Source organism: Eptatretus burgeri, chromosome 1 (assembly GCF_056783735.1).
Source record: "Eptatretus burgeri isolate ZD-2024b chromosome 1, Ebu_testis_v1, whole genome shotgun sequence".
Lineage (NCBI taxonomy): Eukaryota > Metazoa > Chordata > Myxini > Myxiniformes > Myxinidae > Eptatretus > Eptatretus burgeri.
The window spans coordinates 133,936,150-133,960,096 of record NC_140961.1 but is presented as its reverse complement, the minus strand read 5'-3'; the positions used below and the strand labels follow the sequence as shown (position 1 = coordinate 133,960,096).

The 23,947-nt window shown below is 44.6% G+C and overlaps 2 protein-coding genes across 3 annotated transcripts in view; one reads left to right on the top strand and one right to left on the bottom strand.

Annotated features, from left to right (window-relative positions):
• Positions 1-4,081, top strand: part of LOC147035473 (uncharacterized) — a 270,907-nt gene extending 266,826 nt beyond the window's left edge. The window contains exon 4 of the mRNA XM_085899190.1: positions 2,882-4,081. The gene's annotated coding sequence lies outside the window, so the exon portion shown is untranslated. The remainder of the gene's footprint in view (positions 1-2,881) is intronic.
• Positions 1-23,947, bottom strand: part of LOC147035472 (DNA topoisomerase 3-alpha-like) — a 41,162-nt gene that overhangs the window by 3,594 nt on the left and 13,621 nt on the right. For both annotated transcript variants that reach the window (XM_085899225.1, XM_085899217.1), the window contains 5 exons: positions 16,061-16,136; positions 9,979-10,087; positions 9,714-9,857; positions 1,252-1,422; positions 1,023-1,123 (listed from right to left, as the gene is read on the bottom strand). In XM_085899225.1, the coding sequence (XP_085755351.1) occupies positions 1,023-1,123; positions 1,252-1,422; positions 9,714-9,857; positions 9,979-10,087; positions 16,061-16,136 (601 nt within the window). The remainder of the gene's footprint in view (positions 1-1,022; positions 1,124-1,251; positions 1,423-9,713; positions 9,858-9,978; positions 10,088-16,060; positions 16,137-23,947) is intronic.

Below are 23,947 nucleotides of genomic sequence, written 5' to 3'. Positions count from 1 at the left end.
GGGTTTTCCAGAGTCAGAAAGGTCGTTGATGAAGATGAGGAACAGGACTGGAACCAAGGCACTGCCTTTGGGTCACTCCAGCCTTAACAAGGAGCGGAAATGAGAGGATCTCGGTAAGTTACACATTGAATACGAGAGTAGAGGAAGTCAGTAATCCACGAGTGAAGGTGACCTTGGATGCCACAGGCAGAGTTTTGAGAGCAACGTGGGAAGCCAAACTGTATCAAATACTTGAGATATGTCTAGAGAGATGGCCCTGATCTCATGTCTGACATGGAGGGCCTCCATCCATTACACTGCACGAACAGCAACAGCAGCAGCAGCAGCAGCAGCAGCAACAGCAACAGGTTCAGGGTAGAATGACCTGATCAGAAAGCAAAGGGATGTTTTAAGATCAGGCCATTGGAGAAAAGGAAAAATTAAAATGAAATGCGATTATGCATTTCAGGACTTTGTTGATAATTAGAAGCACGTTGATGGGCCTGCAATTAAGGGGATCTGTTTTGCACCATTTTGTGTAATGCAGTGACATTGATTTTAAAGAAGATGGAAGGTGACCAAAGTATGATGTCAGTTCATACCTTTACTCAGGTAGTTTTACACACCCAATTTAGACCGGGGCTGGCAAGATGGCCGAGAGGTATGCACAATCAGCTCTGAGCCATCAAACCTGGGTTCAAGTCTCTGCCCAGCTACAAACTGTCATCATGTTGTCTCGCTGGTATGGTGAAGCATCAAATGTGTATGCTGTCACTCAGATGGACGTTAAATTTGGAGTCCCGTCTGCTATCATTAGTTGGTAGATGTTAAAGACCCCACAGTGTGTTCCACAAAGAGTAGACAAGCTATCATCGGCACAATGTCCAAATTACAAATTCCTGATCTAACCTACAGAGGGGCATTGCATCGGCGGCACAGCCACACCCACAGCCAATGATGCCACTCGTAGCCATGTGCTGAATCTAAAAGAAGAAGAAGCATTCATAGCGGTACCCTAATAGTTTTACACACTCAGTTCTTACCTCAAGGCAGATCTGATACAGAATTAAACAAGCTGTGTGGTGAAACAGCCTTTTTCTTTTCCACACAAATTCCACGGTCTCATCTTGTGCATGGTGAGTTACTGCAACAACAACAACAAACGTGCATTTCTCCAAAATCTTAACAAATCACTATCACATGGGGAGCGCGAACGGGACACACGTGGAGCACACATTGCATAGTCATGAAGTAGCGTCATGAAGCAATTACCTTTTATACGGTAAAAGGCTTCTGGGACAAATGCCTGGATGGCTTTGAACCTTTCCACGACAAAGCCCAGAGTTGGAAATTGGCAACTTCCATAGCTGATCAACTGATCGGCAAGGGATTGTGGGAAAATACTCTGAAGACGCAGTGTCTGGAAGCGAGTGAAAGCAGCACCTGCAGTTAAAAAGGTTCCTTCAATTCAGCAATTTTGTGAAAACTTCTTCGTGATGTTAATTCGGTTTCAAATGAAAAACAACAAAATGTTGAATGAATGCTTCACTGAAAAATCTTAACCACTGAATAGTCACGTTTCTTAACGACGATTGTAGCAGTAGCTGTGCAACTGTTGTGCTGTGAAAGTTCACGGGAATTCGCACTCACAGGCACGGTCATCACGTCATACTGTTAGCCAGACACCCATAGTCCTGTCAGTCTTTTGACCCTGAAATTACATCAATGACCCTCAATTTCACCCCCCCCACCAAAGTTGTGGTCAGTGGCCTGATCATTTGACCCCCCCCCCCCCATTCTTCCATGGATAGATTAATCTGAGAAGCTCTGATGTTATGTCTGAAAGTGTAAATTGAGCTGAAGTTGAGGTACAAGTACATTTGTATGTACAAAGCTGGAATATAATTGGACATTTCATAAAGATACTTCCTGTGTAGCTTTTAGTACTGTTCATGAGGATTGGGAGCTTGTATCCAACAAAAATGTCAGTCTTGAAAAATATTTCTTGCTCTTCCATGAGCCTCACTCTAATAAAGAAAAAAAAAGAAGCAAATAAGAACGAAGCAACATCTAGCAACATTGTGTCTCGTATACACTGGGGGAAAGGGGAAGGGGTTGACGGAAAGTGGGAGGGGTTTGGGAAGGAGGAAAGGGTTGGGGGATGATATGGGGATGGTGGGGCCACAAACCAAACTTCGGCGCACAGATTAAAATTTCTCATTAACAGCCGACACCACATACTGGCCCAAATTTGAAAAGTCTGCTTGCCTGGCAGTCAAACAGAATTGAAAATCATTTCAAACAGGAAACTTACTGTTTTTAAGGACGTTATAAAGGACACAAACAACAGGCACGAAGAACTAATGTGACATGTTAAATAAGGTGATGTAATTAACACTGCATCAATAATCAAAAAATTATGTCTCACCTCTCTGCACATGCGTGAGCAGGACATATTCAGAGCTAAAGTAATGTTAAACTACAGGTTCGTTTTCCGATTTGTGTTCAACATAATAACATTCAATTGAAATTAAATTGTTCCTCGATCATACTTCTGAAAAAAAGTTTTTCTACAACGTTTAAAATGTTTATTCTATTTCAAAAGAATTATATAATTGAACACTGCAGAATATAAACCACCTTTTTGGCACTTTCAAAACCCTTCCGTTTAGCAGTATTTGGAAAAAACATTATGCCATTTTACATAATCAAGACCAATGAAATTTGCCGCCTGTAGATCCCGCCCATGTCCTTGTTTCTCAAGACTGCGCGGGTTAAGGTGTTCCATGAACTCTCCGGTTCATCTTTTGATTTTGGTTGTTTTTCATTTTTCTTCTTGTCAAAATAATCGAAGTCTTCGGCCACCACTTTTTTCCCACTAATTTGCAATTTTCTGTTGCAGGTAATATAAACCCAAAGCTTTCCCAAGATATCAAACTTGACAAGACTCAAAATAATAGTTTTACACCAAGAAAGCACTTCCCAATGAACTATCCCATGAATTAGATGAAGTATGGGAAACATTGCAAAATACATGGAACAACCTCCCAATGGAATTTCTCCAGAAATAGCAGGAAAGCATTCCAAAACAGATATCTGCTATTTTGCATGAAAAGATCACACCAAATATTTCACACATCAATATTGGCGTTAAACGGGTGTCGCGTCTGCCCACACTTGTTGGTTGATATTAAAGATCCCACGGTGTCCTTTGTGAAGAGTAGACGAGCTGTCGCCGGCACCATGGCCAAATTCCAAAATACTGCCCTAACCAGCGCGGCACAGCCGCACCCTCAGCCAATGATGCTACCCTGCAGCCTTGTGCTGCATACAAACGAAGATGATGAAGCAACAGGTGTGATTATTTGTCAGGATTGATAGAGCATTCTTTTCTTAAAAGAAGTACTCAAGTTTTCATTGTTTTGATAAGCAGAAGTTTAAGGATGCTGTTAATTTAATTTAATTTAATACTTTTGTGTCTTTTTTGTGGGAGAATGTTTGAACACGTTAAAGGTATTCCCATGGGTGGGAATTGCAGCCCCCTACTTGCGGACATTTTTCTTATTTTCTGTGAATTTTCATTTATGCAGAAACTGATGAAGGAGAAAAAAATTAGGATTAGCTAAAATATTATCTCATACATGTCGTTATATCGATGATATTTGTGCGGTTAACTATAATTTTCTTGATCGGCAGCTTCACAAGATTTGTCCATATAGTGTTATTGTAAACAGGAGTGGTAATGATTGTACAGTTGCTCCATATCTGGATGTGTTGGTTAGAGTTGGAGAGAATGGTTTTAGTGCAAGTGTATATCATAAAGTTGATGATTTCAGTTTCCCTGTAGTCATGTACACCTTTCCAGGTAGCAATGCACAAATTAAAATGGGTTACAATGTTTCTTCATCTCAACTACTGAGATTTGCAAGAATTTGTTCATTAAAGGATGATTTTGTGGAACGTGCTGAGAAGGTTTTTTTTCCCATCACGTTAAACAAAGGGTATTTTGCTGATTGTTTGATCAGGTCTTGTGAGAACGTCTTTCGACTCCAACGTCACCTTTCATTTAAGTTTGGTTGGTTTTTGTGTAAACAAGTTCCTATTGCATTGCATTTGATATAATAGTAATTAATTATTTTTGTGAAGTAAATTTTTTAATTAACATTATCGATTCAACATTTTTTTTAAGAAGAAGAAGAAGGCGCTTCTAACCAAAAGTAAAAAAACTAGATCGACTCCGCTAATTTGAGCAAAAACAAGCGAGAGAAGACCCGGTCTCAGGCAGCGTTTCACCAGCTTCACAGCCGGCTTCTTCAGGTACAATAGACCCAGGGCCTCGGCACGTGTCTGGTTTTGATTTTGATACGACCGCTCATTTCCGGTCACGTTCTGGTGCTCGAGGTCAAATAGAGTGCTTTTTAAAATTATTTTATTTTGCAAAAGCAAAATAAACATCAAATCTGTTCTTTTTTGTTTTTGGGGAGACAGTGGACATACCCACACAATACACACCTCTGAAGAAAATGGCAAAAACTGGATGGTGCAAGCAGCTGGACAAGGTGAGCAACAAACAACACTCAATCCCAAACACCACATCCACATGTGCACAACACCCAATGAGAACCCCAACAATCACACAATCACATAACCAACACCTCATAATGCCTAACCCAGACACAAAACCAGCTCTGTTTGTGCCTCGGAAACACAAAAACAACAAGAAAAAGAGCAATCAGAGATTGCAAACCCTTGCCAGGACTTCTTTTGAGAATTGTATTTTATAGGTTTTCAGGTAAATCCAATATGGCTGCCAAACCAAGTGACCGATGATGTCATATGTGTGACTTTTTTTGTTCCTCATGGATAGGCGGTCATACATGTTAAGTTTCACCTCAATCTTTTCAGACATTTCAGAGATTTTTGAAGGTTAAAAAAAAAAAAAAATATATATATATATATATATATATATATATATATATATATATATATATATATATATATATATATATATATATATATCTGCCGAATATGTGACTGATGACGTCATGATTTTTTTTATGTGTACCATTTTATCCCAAGATGACCCTCAAAAATTTTCATACTGATCCGATATAGCGTTCTACATATGCAATTATAACGTCAAAACGTCATCATTATCATATGCAATTATGTCATAATTATCATTGCAACATTCTACATGAGTAGTTGCATCAATGGTGAAAATTTCATCTCAATCTGAGAAGCGTATGTTGGGAAGGATACGGAAGTTCTTTGTGGACAAAGACAGAGACAGACAGACAGACAGACAGACAGACAAACAAACCAACAAATGAATAAACCAATGTCACCCGCAGGGTGACCCGTATCTTGCCAAAAGGTGACCACGTGTGATTCTTTAAGGTCACACTGAGGTGAACAGAGATGCTATCCACCAGGAGTGACTCCTTGAGGAATATCTGCCTACGAGAGATTCCGATGAGAATCGTTCTACAGAGTAACCATGAAAAATATGCTTTTGCCTCATAACGTCACCAAAATGATGTCATAATGTCTCAAGCTTGACATATCTCGAAAGCACTCATCGAGGTGTTCAATTTGAGGTACTACACGATATGGTTCCTAAAACTTGAAAATTTGACCTTGGGGTCAAATATGTTTGACCTCAGGCGCTAACCATGAAGGTCAAGGCCAATTGCCACCAAAAATTAATCAGCTGAGCGCCAGACCATGAACTATATTCCCATGAAGTTTGAAGACGATCCGATCAAAATTACTAAAAAAATAAGGGTTTCGTCAACTCCCCTGATTTGCGCCAAAGTGACCTTGACCTTTGACCTTGACCTTCAAAATTTTGTGCACTGAAAGGGACCTCTATAGACCTCTGATATGCGAAGTTACAAAAATTTCCGATGATAACTGTGCTCTGCAGAATTTTTTATACGTGATTGCAGACAAACAAAGAAATAAAATTAAATTAAAAAATTTTTTTTTTTTAAAAACATACAAGCTGACTAACATATCTTGCAAAAACTTCGTTTTGGCAAGATAACAAACAAACAAAGAGAAAGGGGTGAAAACAGTAACCTCCGATCTTCGATGGCGGAGGTTAATTAATAGGCTTCCGCTCAACGATTAAAATTATAACCGCACTCGAAATCGAAGTGTCAACATCACCGTCATACCGAAGAAAAAAAAACCCCCAAAAAAACCAGGGAGTCTGGAACACTGACGCTAACCATTACGTCGACATGTATCAACTTATGAGTAACGTACAAGTAACGTGTGTCGACGTGTGTCAACGATCGCGTAACGTGCCTACAACTTATGGCCAGCGTATGTGGAACGTGTGTCATACGCCGAGTACGTCGAGAAATTTTCAACATGCTGAAAATTTCGACGTACTCGGCGTATAATGACGTATGCCAGCGTACTACGACGTATGCCAGCGTGCTCTTAACGTATACAAAACTTACCCATAACGTATTCGACGTGTGCCAGCTTGGTTTGGCAAATTTTTCATACGTCGGCATACGCTGGCTAAAACGTCAAGGTATGACAGCGGCTTCACACTTCGATGTCTAGTGTGGTTATGATTTGAATCGTTGAGCCGCAGCCTATGAATAGCCTACGCCACGTGATCGTCGGCAATACGCTCCCGCGCGCTATGCATAAGTTAGACTATCGTTGGGCATAGGTTGTGAACGCCGACAACACACTCAGCATTCGTTGGTATAAGTTATCTATATGTGATTGAAACGTTCTGTGTACGTTACTAATACGTTATGCATACGTCCAACACGTTATTATACGCCCAAAACTTAAAAAAACATCAGTAGTTCAGCGTACGCCAGCGTTTTACATACATTTTGAGACCTTGCCATACGCTGGCTAAAACGTCAAGGTGTGACAGCCCCTTGAGTTCGATCCGATCATTGACAGGGAACCAGAAATTAACTTTAAATTTCCAGCTAAACTTTACAAGCATAACCGCAAATCATCTGGATACATGAAAAGACTCTGTTGCCGTTGCTGGCTCAAAATGTTTGATTTTGTATCATATTCGAAAGTAAGATGATGGTCTTTATTGCCTTGCCTGTCATCTTTTCCCAGACACTGCACAATGCCGCCCAAATAAATTGACAAGTGAATCGACAAATTGACTGTGCTCTGCGAAGGGACACTTGGAGAGGCAGAGTATCGAACATCCTGAGATTTTTGCAGATGTATTAGTGCAGATACCTTTGTAAATCACATGAATACTGTGTCGTATGGACGTCACCTGTTAGGCAACCGTGAATGGCGCTTGGTGGGAAAATGTACACACCGAGGTCTTCCCTCGACACGGCCGAGGTGAAAGCTCATTTTGATTGGTCGCACACCAAAGTGGTGTGACGAGCAACCTTATTCCATGTGTGGGCTGCTTCCACTCTGTTTATCAGGATTCAGATTAGATCAATTTAATCCCCCAGCAATAACCAAGGGAGTCGACATGCGCGCGAGACAGATTGCGGATGAGACTCGCACAGCCTTACAAAATATGGATTTATTAAATAAAAGGGACACGGGCACGAGAGACAGACAGAGAGACAAAGCAGGACAAAGCCATTTTATGAACGACAATAATAATAATAAACACTTATAATACGGGAAAACCATTTTCTGTATGGGCCCATACGCTCTCACACACACACACAACCAGGTGAGGCTTCTCAAGAGTTCAATCTTCTGAAGGAACAGCACGAAGAGGTGCAGAATATGTCCGTACAAACCAGAGATCGCAGCAAAACCAAACCAGTCTGCACCAAGAGGCATTCTCGGCAAAAGAAGACAAATGTGAGTTCGGAGGTGCAGATATGTTCTCCCCTTCTCACTTCCCCCCCCCCCCCCCATTGGGCCCATTTAGCAGATGCCACATGGCTTTGGCCAAGGGAAGTGCTGACGATGAGGGCCAATGGCTAGACACATTGCTGTGTCTCATCAATCTACCCGGAACCACCCCCTCCCCCAAAGGTGATGAGGTTTGCACTTCATATAAATGACACTCTTGGTGGTCCCACTCACCCTAACTCAACTGGAACTCACTGGTTTGGACAGGTAGGACAGATCAAGTGACATCCTCAACCTAACGAATCACTACGGTCAATAATACCGTTACGAATCTGGTGGCCATGAGCATTCAACATTCAGGTCCCCATACCTCAGTTATTTCGAGAAGTAAATGTGGATAGATAGCTCCCTTTCCCCTATGTCTAATGGGAATTAAGTGTGCATGCGCTGCGGAGTTATTTTAAAGATAGGATTTTTACACTTATGACAAGGCTAACAACAACACTGCTCACGGCATTGTCCACGCTATTCGTGCGCTCACGAAGCGTTTCGTTCTTGCGTGGCGCCAAATGAGGGTATGCGGCATTTTTCAGCCAATGGGCGCAGAGCGGGCTTCAAGAGAAGCATATCCTCTTTGGGGGGGGGCGGGGAATCGAGACGCCCCGACATGCCCCCCCCCGACCAATCATGGAGAGACGACGGATTTCCCCGACGAATGAGGTGTGCGGAGGGGTGAGACACGTCCCCCCCCCACCCCCGATGCCAAAAAGAGGGAAGAAATAGACGGGACGACGCAATTAGCTGGTTCTTCTGGACTCGTCCTGTCGCTGGCTTCTGGTCTTGTCGCATGCCGGAGGAGCGTGCGGGAGCCCAACACTTCCCTCCACACCCGGTGCCTGCAGCGGCATCGAGCTGCGGGTTCGAGTCGCGCCGATCTAGGACGTCGAAGACCACACGAAGCAGGAAGGTCCGATATAGCTCAGGTTTCTAGCTCACCTGTCCTCCAGCTGGAGGCCTTCAATAAAGACCATTGGGGTCCGTGTGTGTGTGTGTGTGTGTGTGTGTGTGTGTGTGTGTGTGTCTGTGTGTGGGCCCATCTTTAAGTAGCAAATGGATAAGTGTTTTTGCTTGTACATTGACTGCATTTCTTATAGTCGGATAACTCTGCTCCTTGTGTGTTCCCTTCCCCCCATTACAAATAAATCCCCCGTTAAATGTTTCAGCTCGTTCCTGTGTTTTCTTTATTGATTTAGCACTGTGCGTATTGTGAAATAGTGAGGCCGTTGCTGCCGTAGTTGTACATTTGGACCGACGGACCTCAGTAACCATCCGCTTGGATTACGCACGGTTCGAGCACGCTCACGGCTCTGTCCGCTCGAGCTCCGCCGAGGGTGAATTTCCCCGGTAGTTTGGACGACTTGGGTATTTAGGTAAATTGAAATTGGCAATCGGCCTATCCCACGTGGTCGACCTATTGGCGATCTTCGGTCCGATAAGGGACCCTTCGGCTCCGGAGTTATCCGGGGTGACGACCTATAAATTCCGGGTGTTCGGTGGAGCTGACTCTACTGCTCCATCTAGCGGTCGTGCTCGTCGCTGATACCCAGCCCACAACAATACCACCTTCCATCGGCGTATCCAAATAGGACAACTTATTCTAAACGAAGTCCTTGATACATGTCAAAACCTATCATACGCGAACACACGGACCATGCTAAGGTCTTACATTTTATTCACCAGCTGGTACCCCACACACAAGCAATACGTTTCCTCAAAGAACAAACCCAAATGGCTGCAGAATATGTTTATGAATAAAGTTGAAGTTATATTTTTGACAAGTTTATACACTAAAGTACCATTCAATGATGTAACATTACAATAACTGCACCACCTATGGGGTTCCATACCGATCCGCAGATCCAGCTCCTGTCGAACATCCACAGCATTGCTCACATTATGGTTGGGCTGCATGAGGCGTTCGCACGCTTGGAAAACTGCATGCTGGGTAATCTCAGAAAACTTGGCTCTCCACACAGGAATGTTTGGTTTTACTGTGTATAAAAAAAACAACCACATTTAATTGAGTGAACATGCCGGTGTGCCGCTTCATCACGAGGAAATACGTGTCAAACAAACAATGACCAACCACATTGATGCTCATTCCACACTAACCTGCTTTACAGACTTCAATCACTTCAAATCCGATATTCTCTCCTTCACGATCACAGTCCGTCCAGATGATGAGATTCTCACACTGACGGACTTCCGTCTCCAAGGTTCTCTTGGGAAAACAAAACAGAAAATCAGGGACAGCAGCAAGTAACGGCCTAATTAACCAACCGTTCGACCGAATCAGTGTCGCGGTGTCCGTGTGAGCATTTTAACACTTGTACTGACACAAGCTCGTCCTGCAGCAGCTGGTGTGTGAATGAGAATAAATGACGTCACAAGAAAATACAAGACACGAGATTCAAAGCCATTTCCCTTTAAGACGTGGGAACAATGCTCGAAGCAAAAAGACTGGTCAGGCAGATCGATCGATTGCCTTCGTCCTTCCCCCAAAACCGGTTACGACACGATACGCGATCACCTGGGTAAATGTGCAAAAAACATTTATACAAAATAACAATCACTAAGATACACGAACAAAAAGTGTTGGGTGGTTCTGTGTGACTTGGCCAAGTTCAGCAGTCAACAGTTAAGGCCCAATTAGTCGAACATCGTGCTTGGAAGAACTATTCAAGCCGCGTGGCCCATTTTCTCTCTGCAACATCATACAGTTCATCTCTGGGGTAAACAAATGCTTCACGTACCCTCTACCCAACAGTCAAACACCGTGCCGGTGCAATATAGCAAGATGGTACAACATTCCCACAAAAATCCGTATAATCATAAAAATCTCGCACTCGATGCATTACGGCTTCAATCAAACCATGTACCAGCCTTAAAGGGGGAAATTAATCACTGAATTTCAAAAACAAATAATAATTGCTACATCTAATCAACATCGACATTTTCACTTTACATCCATTTTATTACGTAAATCGAGGCTCATGGAGGAGGAAAGATACCGAGGGGTTGTGACCAACGCACAAGAGAACAAGAATGTACCATAAAGCAACAAATGGCACCATGTCTTGTGGAGACAGTGTGGAGGATTCGGACGAAACTTGGTGGACAGGTTGGGTGTGTGACAACGACGAACTGATTCGATTTTTATGAATATACGAACCTGGACACCAGAATTTTTAAAGCGATTCTTCACCAACGAGAGATAGGACCAAAACTATACATAGCATGATGTCTCAAAAAGTTATGAACGGATTCGGTCGAAACTTAGTGGAAAGTTTGGGTGTGTGATGAGAACAAATTGATTCAATTGTGGTGAAGGTCCGAATACTAGAATTTTTAAGTGATTCTTCAACATTGAGAGATCGGGCCAAAAACGATATATTGCACAATATCTCAAAAAGCTATGGATGTATTTGGACGAAACTTGGTGGAGGAGTTGGGTAGGTGACAAGGACAAATGGTCCGGATTCAGATCCGGCCCAACAGTGGTGTACAAAATGGAAACTGTTCAGCTTGGTGGAGTTATGTGCTCCACTGAGTGCTGTTCCACTTTGTTTTTGTATTCATTAATGTAGAGGAAAACAGTCTAAAAATTAGAAGGGCACTCGGGAGAGCGCATACCTGCACCACGTAATGCCTGATCCACGAGAACATATCGGGCCAAATACATTTTTGAAATAGCACTCCATACAGTACTATATGGTTTTTGGCCCTCTCAACGGTGAAGAATCACTTTAAAAATTAAATAATTCTCGTATTGAGATCTTCACCAAAATCGAATCAATTTGTCCTTGCCACACACCGAACCTGTCCGCATAATTTCATCCGGATCCGTGCACAACTTTTTGAGATTTCCTGTACACAAACAGATAAACAGACAAACAAACAGAGAGAAAGGGGTGAAAACATAACCTCCTTCACCTTCGGTGGCAGAGGTAATCAATAAGTACATGTACAATGAATCATGGTGGAAAAAAAGAAGTTTGGGGCAGAATCTCCCTTCTGAATTAGCCAATGGCATCAGTGATCTACATTAAAATAAAAATAATGAAATTAATAAATCGATGGCACTCCAACTGCTGTTGTGCCAAAAGAGCCTCCAGTCCATGTGCTTCTCCCTTAGATGCAACAATCAGGTTAGGATTCATCCTCCAGCAAAACAGACTCCAGCACACAGTAAAAAAAAATTATATACAGTGTTGACATTCATAAGGTAAAGGAAACACTCAACCTCAGCTTGGACGGATAAATCGACACGAGTGGGGTTTTATGGACTTGTAAAGAAACTGAGAGTGGAACGGTGAGCAAGACACTTGGCTGAATGGTGGGGAGGAATACGGGATGTGAAGCACCCCATTCCACATTCGTACATCGATAAACAGTACTGCAGTGTGAACGCAAGGTGTAATACTATTGTTGCGGTTGAGGAAATTCGCAAACCACCATTCAGGTCCCGTAGGTGAGATATCTCTGTAAGTACTTGTGTAGTTAGCCCCAAACCCGTTGTTTAGAGGGAATAAATGTGATTAATTCGGGCTGCGACCCTTTAAGATAGCCGTTTTTCTGTTCTATCTTTATTTTGAACCAACCACGTCTCAACCGCCATCACACAACGCCGCTTCACAACAACAACAACGCCAACAGCCACGACCTTTACCTTCACAACTCGCTCCCGCAAACATCGCATCAGCGCCATTCCAAACGTCGCCATGGCCATGGACCACCACTTTAAACCCTCCACCACCTTCGCCTCTCCTTCTGCGGCCATTCCCGCACCGCTTGTGGGCACCGAGCGTCAGGCTGTCCTGGCCTCGTGCGGGACGCGCGCCGAGCCGCGGGTGCAAATAGCGGCCTTTCCGAGGAGAAGTCGGATCAGGAATGATACACGCCCACTTCTGATCCGTCCAATCAGCAAGCGCGGGGCGGTTTGGCCCCGCCTCCAGGCGCGTCGGAGTAGAATCGATATATGCAAATTCGAGGATCAGGGGAGACTCACGCCCCTTTTTCTCCGTCCAATGGGCGAGCGTGGCTCTACCCCCGAGCTCGTTCTGATCCAGAAACTTGCATATGGGTTCTCCTGCCGGACTATAAAGCGCCGGGCGAATTTGGTCAGTTGGAGGCAGTCGGAGTTGGAGAAAAAGTCGAGGCAGTCAAGTCGGGTCTGGAGAAGAGCAGTCTGTGGAGCCGTGAGTCAAGTCGGGTCTGGAGAGTGGCAGTCTGTCGGGGTTCGGAGTTTGTCGGGGAGCTGCAGAGAGGGGAAGCCTGAAGCCTGGAGCGCGGTCGAGGTGGGTTGTTGCAGTCAGCTGAGGAGAATTGGGGAGGAGGTCGAATAGCTCGGGTCCAAGGCAAGGAAGATGGCGGTCGGCGACGAGCTCGCAGTGGAGTCGCTCGTCGCGGGACCCAAGCAAGCCAGCTATCCTCTTTCCCCAGAGCATCAACAATTCCCCCCTTTTTTCCCCCCGCGGTGAGATAGTGCGAAAAGGGGGCCCCGTTCCCACCCCACTCCAAGCAGTGCCAACGAAACCCGCGAAGGAGCGCGGAGTCAGGGCGCCGCGACATTTGCGGCTCATCACAAGACACGGGTAGGATCCACCCGGTCTCGCGGCCCACAGGCCCCGTCTGCCAACTTGTCTTTGAGGGTGGCCCTTTTCTTTTGCTTTTGAGTATACGTGTTGTCGGCACCGTCTGTAAAGTAAAACTGTGTAAGTGTTGCCGTGTGCTCGCGTAGTCAGTAGTAGATCTGCATTGTTGTGTTTCTTTTGTAACATCTGCTTTTGGTGCATAATTGTTGTAATTGTATATGTGTGCTCTCCGTGTGCCGCGGAATAAATGTGCCTCATGTTGAACTGTTTTTCCCGTTTCGCTTCGTCTTTTCTTTAATTGAATCTCCATCTTGCTTCAAGTAAAGGGTTGGTAGTGGGCTTAATACACCCGATAATTAATCGGAACCGTCGAGGTCGACGATAACACCGCTCGGTTATCCTGATAGTACGGAACGGGTCGCTTAAGTGGCCCGTGTCCGGAGTCGACCTACGGCGAGGTGCGATCGCCCGGTCTACCCTCCGCGTGGGTACTTAGGTAGGTCGAATTTGGCGAACAACCCTATCCCACGTGGGGGCCGATTGGCACGATCGTGGTGAGGCCGAAAGGCCCACCCGTGACTAGCTCCCGGCGTTAGTCTGAGAGGGTCATGACAGAATTGTCCGTTCGGTGGGCAACGTGCGGCGATTCGAGTTACGTGGCCGCTCGCACGCCGGCGGGCGCGAATTCGCAACACTATGTTTAAAGGAAAGGGCCTTCACACTAAATACTCCTGTGTTGTACAACTGACTTGTGATCCTCTTTCATAATATATCTCTCTCTCTCACACACACACACACACACACACACACACACACACACACACACACACACACACACACACACACACACACACACACACACACACACACACACACACACACACACACACACACACACACACACACACACACACACACACACACACACACACACACACCACTCGAGGCAGAGCTTGTACACTGAACAGATCAGGACACAAAAACACACATACATGGAGAAGGAGACGGAGGAGGAAAAACTGGAAAATTAGGAGGGATTTGGTTGGGGTAGAATCCATCCATCCATCCATCCATTGGGACCATACTCTGTGCAGAGTGTTGGTGCTGCCTAAGCAGTCTCCTTGGCTATTGGGCACAGTCCTGGACGGGTCGCCACTCCGATACAGGATACCAGCATACTGGTACTCATTTTGCCGACTTTGGAAGGATGACAGGCAGAGTCAACCCCACCTGGTATTAATTCAACCTGATGAGCAGGATTTGAACTCAGGATCCTCAGATCCCAAGACCACCACCCTAAACATTGAGCCAACACCAGGCATAGGACGAGTAGAATGAGGGTAGAGTTCAACAGTTCAACGAGTTCAACAGTGGGGTAGAATGAGGGGAGAAAATATAATGATTCTGGATTGGAGACGATGTTTAGATGGTGGTGAACAGCTGTCTTGAAGACCTGGATAGGAGAATGAGAAGGAAGAGGATGCGGAAGTTGATTCCACAGGTGGGGAAAAAAAGAGGAACACATGAGTGTTGGTGAGCAGTGATCCTGGATTTGGGTAATTTCACCAGAAGATTGATGGTGGATTGTGCTAGCCCTGCAGAAACCAAAGCACGGAAGGAGCAGTGGGTACAAGACCAGAAAGGAGGCGGTAGAAGGCAGAGCGACCACCGACCTGTCTGCGATGGCCAAGTGATAAGCCCATAGGCATAGACTCAACTCCAGTGCAAGAGATTCCAATGATATTGAAGGGCGTGGTTTGCACAGCGTCAAGATAAGCAAGATTTGAGGCAGGGGAGTCATCTCAGAGGGGAAAGCAACACTCCATCAAGCAATACGGAGGATACCCAGTCAGCAGCTGGCTTTGGAGGCCGTTTAAATGTGGTTGATCCAAGAAAGATCATGGCCGATGGTGAGACCCAGGAGTTTGAATGACTGAACCTCCGCAAGAAGATTGTTCAGAAAGTAGATTGGGGGGGGGGGGGGGAGGAGGGGTTTTGTAGATTTACATGAGACTTGGGCTCAATTACAATCGTAACTGCAATTCTCATCACAGTTTCGTTGAAATAATCGCTATACATGTGATGGTAAATATTATTGATGCCAAGTCTGCCAGCAGAACAAGAAAAACAAGTTATAACCAAATTATGGTTAAATAAGACAATCATATCGAACTGTATCTGAGGCTGCCCAACCACAGCAGTCGAGCCCGTAGACCATGTCGCGCACGTCAAAGCACAGGCTCGACTGGCGCACTGCAGATCAAGCACAGGGTCTATGCATTCCTCACTTGTTACGCATAAATTAGACAACTTTGTTTCAATTTCATGATTGAAAAGAAAACCTGGAGTGCGTCAACAGGGTACGCAGATTACATTCGATCTGACAATGAACGATCTGTATTTATAGATCTGCGTGTGGGCACACTGACAGACAGATTACAATTGCCTCTACCAACCCTGCAGAAAAGGTGAGGATAATTACAGAGAGAATGAGGTGAAGCTGGAAAAAAAAAAATCTCATCATGGCACCACAATCAGTAGATGCCAAAAAAAAAAAAAAAAGAGGAAAAAAAAAATACATGAAGCAGGCAAGGACTCACCTTTATATCAAGACGATCATGAGGGCAGATCTTTTCTACTTCAGCTTCAAACAGGTCAACTGGGTGACAGCTGCGCCTGGGATAGAGAGAACGTGACTGAATTAAGGTCGCATCTATATGTCGCATGAAGTTATCAATGCCTCCTCCACACACCTCAAAAAGGGTGCAATGGTCCTGAGCATCTAAATTACTGGGCTTTACTGCACGCTGTCCTGGGCATTTGTTAGTATGTACTGCAATTCTTCATGTCTGCAACACTTCCAGTCCCCGGTATTTAAGTGCTGCAGTCGAGGATATTTCTACAGTGGGGATAAACCTTGCACTGGAGGTGGGGGAGTGGGGGTGAGAGGGGAGCACATCTGCGTCTATATAACCTGACAGCGGAAAAGCACCAAAAGGAGTGCCAGAGATTGGGCCAAAAACGATACAGTGGCCTGCAAAGTATTCACCCCCTCCCAATAATGGTATACGTGAAGAGAACGCCAAAGTACGCTATCATACGTCGTAGTAAGTGGAGTACGTGTTGTAATTTTAAACGTGTTAAAAATTTTACGACGTACTTGCCGTATGCCTCACACGTTCCGCATGCGATGGGAATAAGTTTTACGCACAATATGCGAATGTTGGCACACGTAGACAAAAGTTACGTGTAAGCTACTCATAAGTCGAAACACGTTGAGCTAATGTCTAGCGTACCCGAAAGTTATTTCTAACTTATGAGTAACGTGGTTTGAACCAATTCCTTACGTATTTCCAACGCATATTGACGTATTTGATTGACGTCTTCCGGACGACCAAACAACTAATTGAACGTGTTTCTAACTTACAACTACCACATAATGGCGAATTGGTATATAAACATGGGGTTCACACAGGAGGAACCCGCCAGTGTTCCAGACTCGATGTTTTTTTTTTTTCTTCGGCATGACGGTGATGTTGACACTTCGATTTATAGTGCCTCGACGTGTTTCGACTTATGAGTAACTTACAAGTAACGTGTGTCGACGTGTGTCAATGATCGCGTAACGCGCCTATAACTTATGGCCAGCGTAGTGGAACTTGTGAGTCATACGCTGGCATAAGTCATAAAATTTCAAGCATGCTAAAATTTGAGGACAACCGGAAAGTACAACGATGAAAGCCAGCATACTACGATGTATGGCAGTGTTTTTCAGCGTGCTCTCAATGTTTCCAAAACTTACCCAAAACGTATTGGACGTGCGCCAGTGTTTCAGACAATTTTTTCAAAAATCGGCATAAGCTGGCTAAAACGTCAAGGTGTGACTGGGCCTTCAGTGGTTACCACTCTGTTTCAAAAATGTCAAAAAATGAAGTTTGTTCCATTGCCTTCTCACTACATTTTCCTGAAAGTGTAAGTCTAACTGAGTTCAGAACAAAAAAAACGGTATAGCTTAATTACATATATATACCAAAATATAATACTTTGAAGAAGGGGTACCTATTCTGATGGTTTTGCGAGTTTTCAATGAAATTACCTAATTCTTCTTTTTTGGCAAAATAAATGAAGGTCATAGTATGTAACTTATTCTAGCAACTAATCTAATAATCAAAATACCAATTTCTGGGATTATTAAGAAATAATACATCCCTATTTTTTTATTACTGCTCTATTCAGTGACCGTCAGATGCTGAAAAGCACTAAAAGAGAGAAGATTTATCGAACAAATTCTTGGACGTAAATTTTCAATTCAATCAATTCTGGGAGTAACAAAAAGCTCTCTAAATTCTCCAAAACTGTTTTAACTGCCTTCTAAATAAATAAAATATTTTTTAAATACCTGGAAAAAATGTTTTTTTAAGTTTTAAGAAAATTAATTTTTTAATCAAATTAAAAAAGTGTGACGTGCAGTCGGACAAAATGCAAAATGACTCTAAACCAAAGCCATGCATGTTTTCAATATTTTTTTATACTATTATATCTATATCACTGTGCCCCATTTGTAAATATATTTTAGTGAAAATAATCTGATGCACAGAAGTATAAAAGCATTTTTTTAAAAACGTGACGTGCAGTCGGACATTTGGGTTGGAAAGTTCAGTCAAGCCGCTGTAATTAAGTATCCACCTGGATCATCTCAATTTTTTTTACATTGATTATTGGTAATAAGTTGAATAATTTAAGACACATATAAAAAAAAATGACGCTTTTTACAGCCATTTTTCCCTGCTGTGCAGGGGTTGGGCTTTTTCTTGAGACAATGTTTTATGGCCGGATTCCCTTCCTGACGCCAACCCTGGTCGCCTCTTATGACACACAGGGATATGGTACACCTATTCTAACCGGGGCATACACCGGGACCAGTACACTGGCACTCATTTTGCCGACCTCAGAAGGATGACAGGCTGTCAACCCCTTAGTGTAAATTCAGCAGCCAACGGGGCTTGAACTCAGGACACTGGGATCCCAAGCCACCACCCTAACCACTCAGCCAACACCAGGCTTAATTTAAGAAACGTAAATATGAGTTATTGATAAACTAGTCATTTTGTTAGTGGATTTCAAAGTCCCAGGCTCTAAAAGGGCAATAAAACAAGAAAAAAGAAAAAATATGCCAGAATGTGCATATATCATGCGAATCCACCATTGACCGACACAAATGCTGATTTTCTCAGACGGTGGGTGACAACCTTTTGATTAGATGAGAAATTTCATATCGAATGTTTTATATGTTGTATTTTTGCATGGTCTAATATATGTCATATTTTAAGGTGAAACAAGAAAAAAGGCCAATACTGGGCATGTATATTCAATAAAAATCCTGTAGATTCAGTAATATACATCATAGACCCATGAACCTATATATTTTAAGGTCCTATGGAACACTGTCTGTGCAATGAACCAAATTTCATGACCAGTAGTAGTCTTTGTGACTTTCAAAAATGCCACTCAAGTCAGGGTATGCCCTAAAATAGGGGTGGTAACCACTTACATGCGCTTAGCATATAGCATGATACATTAGAATCTGGATAATAAGCTTATGCGTGAATATAAGTGCATATGAAAAACTAGAAGGGCACTCGGTGGAGCACATACCTCCGCCACGTAACGCCTGATCCACGAAAACATAACTGGTCCAATACATTTTTGAAATATCATGCTATACAGTACCATATCGTTTTTGGCCCGATCTCTCAATGGTGAAGAATCACTTTGAAAATCAAATAATTCTCGTATCTGTGGTGTCGTGATAGAGATGCTTAGCAGGCAGACACGAGCGGGGAAACAGTCGAGCCGGGCTGTGTTGCACAAGCGCGAGCGCGGGCGTACTTTGCCCGCAGCTCTCCTTTATTACGTACTCAGCACACTCACAAGCCGGGCGACTACGGCATCACTACAACGCCTCAGGCGGCGCGCACTCCTTATATTCCTGGCAGACACGATGACCACGATGACCACTCCTCCCATCATCATGCCCCGCCCTGCATGCCCGCAGGCTATACCACAGTATCCAGATCTGGATCTTCACCAAAATCGAACCTTTTCCTCCTTGTCACACACCCAACCTGCCCACCAAATTTCATCCTGATCCGTCCACAACTTTTTGAGATATCATGCTAAATATAGTTTTTGGCCCCATCTCTCAATGGTGAGGAATCACTTAAAAAATTCTAGTAGCCGGATCTGGATCCGAATCTTCACCAAAATCAAACCAGTTCGTCCTTGTCACACACTGAACCTTTCTACAAAATTTCATCTGAATCTGTCCACAACTTTTTGAGATATCCTGCACACAAATAAAGAAACAGAGAAACAGACAGAAAGGGGTGAAAACATAACCTCTTTCTCCTTTGGTGGCGGAGGTAATAAGTGCACACGGGCCTCTCTATTTGATTTCTCCATTAAATCTAAGGACATATAAAAGCGTCAGCGTAAGGCTTTGAAAACTGAAAATATTATCAACTCAAACGAGACAGCATTTCGTGTTTTATTGGCACGTAAACTTTAAGTCTGAATTTCTTCCACGTCTGGTACTGGTACTGACATGAGTTGTACGTTGAAAACAACGTTGTTCATCAAGGGTCGTAAGGAATCGTAAAACAACGTTTTTCATCACGATCAAAATGGACACGCCAGTGAAGCATCGATCATACAACCGTGAAAAGAAGATTGAGATTATCGCGTTTCACAACTCTTGTACGAACCAGCAACAGACGCGTAATAAATTCGGACTTAACAAGAGTGAAGAATGAGGAAATAATGGTTCAGAGTGCGAAAGGTTTGAAGAAGACAGGGAGCAGAAGACGGGCCTTTTACCCGGACATGGAAAATGAACTTGCGGTGGAGTTTAAACAGATACGTGCTCGAGGACTGAAAGTGTATTTCATATTTGTTTTCGAGGTACAGACAAAATTGCAATGATGTAAAAACTGACATCTATGCAGCCAATCTTAAGAACATTTACCATTTGTTTACCATAAGAACAAGCGCATATCATGCATTTTTGAATACGTATAAGCGCATATGGAAAATAAGCGCATGCGTGTGTTACACAATCTAAAATCAGGCGCGTATGCATATTATCCAGATTGTACTGCATCTCAAAACGTTATGGACAGTCTATGACAAAACTTGGTGGATGAGTTGGTGGGTGACTCGAACAAGTCAATGAGATTTTGGTTCAGGTCTGGATGCAGATGCAGCCAATCAGGGAGATACAAAACGTAACTCTGTTCAGCTTAGCAGTGGTATGAGCTCGACCGAGTGCCGTTCTCGTTATTCCCATGCTTTTGAAAAAGAAACAGGGGAATATTGTAATCTGCTCCATTGGTCAAGCTGTCACAGTATGGCCTTATCACTACATGGCAAGAATGTGCGAGAGCAGCATGATTTTGGGCCCCACCCCCCTGTGGCAGGTCAAAAGGTGAAATCCCAAAAAATGCAATGACAGGCACATTTTAAACATATATAAGTGAAACTTTGGATATGCAATCAACATTGGGGGACGCATGAAATATGTAACGATTTTTTTGGATTTCACCATCGGTTCAGGTTCATGGGTCAAAATGGGAAAACATTTTTTGTAACTCAAGACTTGATATTGGGTCGTTTCTGGTGGAACTTTCGGTGCATTCGGTGGGAAGCGTGGGGGATTTGTGATGGTGTGCCATCAACTTCACTCGTTAATTATGGAACCTGCTTATTTGAAATCACAACACTGGTTTTTAAGCTGCAGAATCGCCCTCTGGCATACCGAGTTATCATTTAAACTGAACGCGCATACCGAGCCCCAGCACATAGGCCTAATGAAGAAATGTTTAACCATATCACACTGCTGACTTGCCGCGCCTGTGTGGCGTACCTCTGCTCGGGGGTCCTGGGAGTTAATCTGCGGTGGTCTCACGGTGCCCGGTCCTCTACAGTATATAACAGTACAGTAAAACCCGACCGTCACAGATTCACAATCCGTGAAACCCAATTATTCGCGGGTTTATACAATATGTATGCTGTTCCTACTTTTTCAGCCCCTGTGCTCCATATACTCGCAGTTTCTTGAGGCATAACCAATCCCAACCCACCCACAGGTCAGGGCAGGTATGGGAGTATGTGACAGAGCAGCGCGTCGCTGCGTCCACTTTCCGGAGGTACTCCAGGGGCCTCCGTCTGGCCATCCCCCAGGCAGATACCTAGCCCATCCCCATCTCCTTGAGATGCCGATCAACCTGCTGCAACCACAAGGCACGTGGTCGGCCCATTGGCCTCCTCCACTCACGAGACTCCCTCGCTGAGAGAATCTGGTGAGCAGGATCAGCGTCAGGAAAATGAGCCACATGTTCATACAGCCGCAGCTGACACTCACGGATGATGCAGGTAACAAATCTCATTTGAGTCTCTCTTAGCAACCGCTCGTTGGACACAAAGTCCGACCAGCGATAGCCAATGATTTTCCGAAGAGACCTGGTACCAAAGGAATTAAGTCTCCGTCTCAGATCCTTGGTTTGAGTCCAAGTCTCGCATCCATAGAGCAAGAGTGGAAGCACCAAGGACCTGAAGACACGGACTTTCGTCCTCCCGCACAGGTACCGGCATTGCCACACCCCATTATCCAGTGAATCCATGACTCCCCAGGCCCGACCCAGATGTCTATTGACCTCTGACTCACAGCCGGCAGAGACATGAATATCACTGCCAGGTAATGAATCTCTCCACGACCTCAACATCCTCACCACAAACAGGCACAGACAGGACAGCAGCATCCAAGATGTCACCGAAAGCCTGGATCTTAGTTTTGACCCAGGAAACATGTAATCCCAGCGGCTCCGACTCCTCATTCAGCACCTCGAGGGCCCCCAAGAGGATGTCTAAAGTCTCCGCAAAGATGACTGCATCATCTGCGAAATCAAGGTCAGAGATCTTGACATTCCCAAACGATGCACCGCAGCTTGATCTCTCTGACATCCTCCTTGGAATCCAGTCCATACAAGAGCTGAAAAGTGTGGGGGCAAGTACACACCCCTGACAAACTCCAGTAACAACTGGAAATAAGTCAGAGATGGTACCACCACATCTCCCAGCACTCTCAGTACTAGAGTAGAGTTCAGACATCAAATCAATCAGTTTTGGTGGCACCCCATGAAGACCAAGAATCCTCCAGAGGACATCCCAATTCACTGAATCGAACACTTTACAGAGATCAACACAGGCTGCAAGCAGCCCCTGCCGAAACTCTCATCTGCATTCGGTGAGGACCCGAAGAGCAAGGACACGGTCAATCGTTGACCTCTTTGGTGTAAAGCCTGACTGCTCTGCACGCTGGTGCTCAAACAGATGGTGGCGAACCCTATCGAGAATTATCTGAGTAAAGACCTTGCCCGGCACTGAGAGCAGCGTCACCCCTCGGTAGTTGTTGCAGTCTTGGCGATCACCCTTCCCTTTCCAGAGAGGGACAACAAGGCCCTCTTCCAATCAGTTGGGATGATGCCTGTGTTCCAGGCAGAGCACAAAACTGCATGCAACGACACGAGTGCAGCATTTCCACCAGCCTTGAGAAGTTCGGCATGGATGCCACAGATCCCTGGAGCTTTACCCCATTTTAACCGGTTCACCACAGCCTATTTTTCCACAAGTGAAGGTGGACCACAGTTGATTGGAGGGTCAGCAACAGCGATTGTAACACCCCTGATGTCCAACTCGACAGCTGGTGGATCAGCCTGGTACAACCGCTCAAAGTAACCGGCCCAATGGGCCTTCACTTCGGACTCCTCTGTCAAGAGCCCACCACCCTGTGCTCTCACTGCAGTACACCAAGGGATGGGCTTGGATGAACGTAATGCGCGAATTCCTCCGTAAGCAGGACGAGAATCACTTGTCCACAGGTGATGCTCTACCCCCTCACAGATTCCTCGCACATGGGCCTCCTTGTCCACCCTCAGTGCACGTACAGTTTTACGCCTCAGCTCCCTGAACAGCTCAGCTCTGCCATTCAGCCAGGCCCTGCGACTCTGGTCAATGGTATCCAGTGTCCCTTGAGAGACAAAATTCTTGTTTGCCCTGCGGTGAGTTCCAAGACATCCACCGGCAACATCAAGGACGGTGGTCTTGAAGGCGCTCCACAACTCTTCAGGACCTCCCAAAGCACCCAGACCCCCCAAATCTCCACTCAGCTTGTTCGCAAACTCCTCAGCTACCCTCTCATTCTTGAGCTTGGCAACATCCAGCCTATGCTGGGATGGTACCATTCTCCTGGATTTAAGGTGCAACTTCAGAGTTGTTACAACAAGCCGGTGGTTAGTATTGAGGAACTGAGCACTCCGGTAGACCCTGCAGTTCTGGATCATCCTCCAGCGACCATCAACGAGGACATGGTAATCTCCTTTGCCGCACCGCCAGCGTTGGAATACCAAGTCCAGCGATGAGCTTGTGGGCAC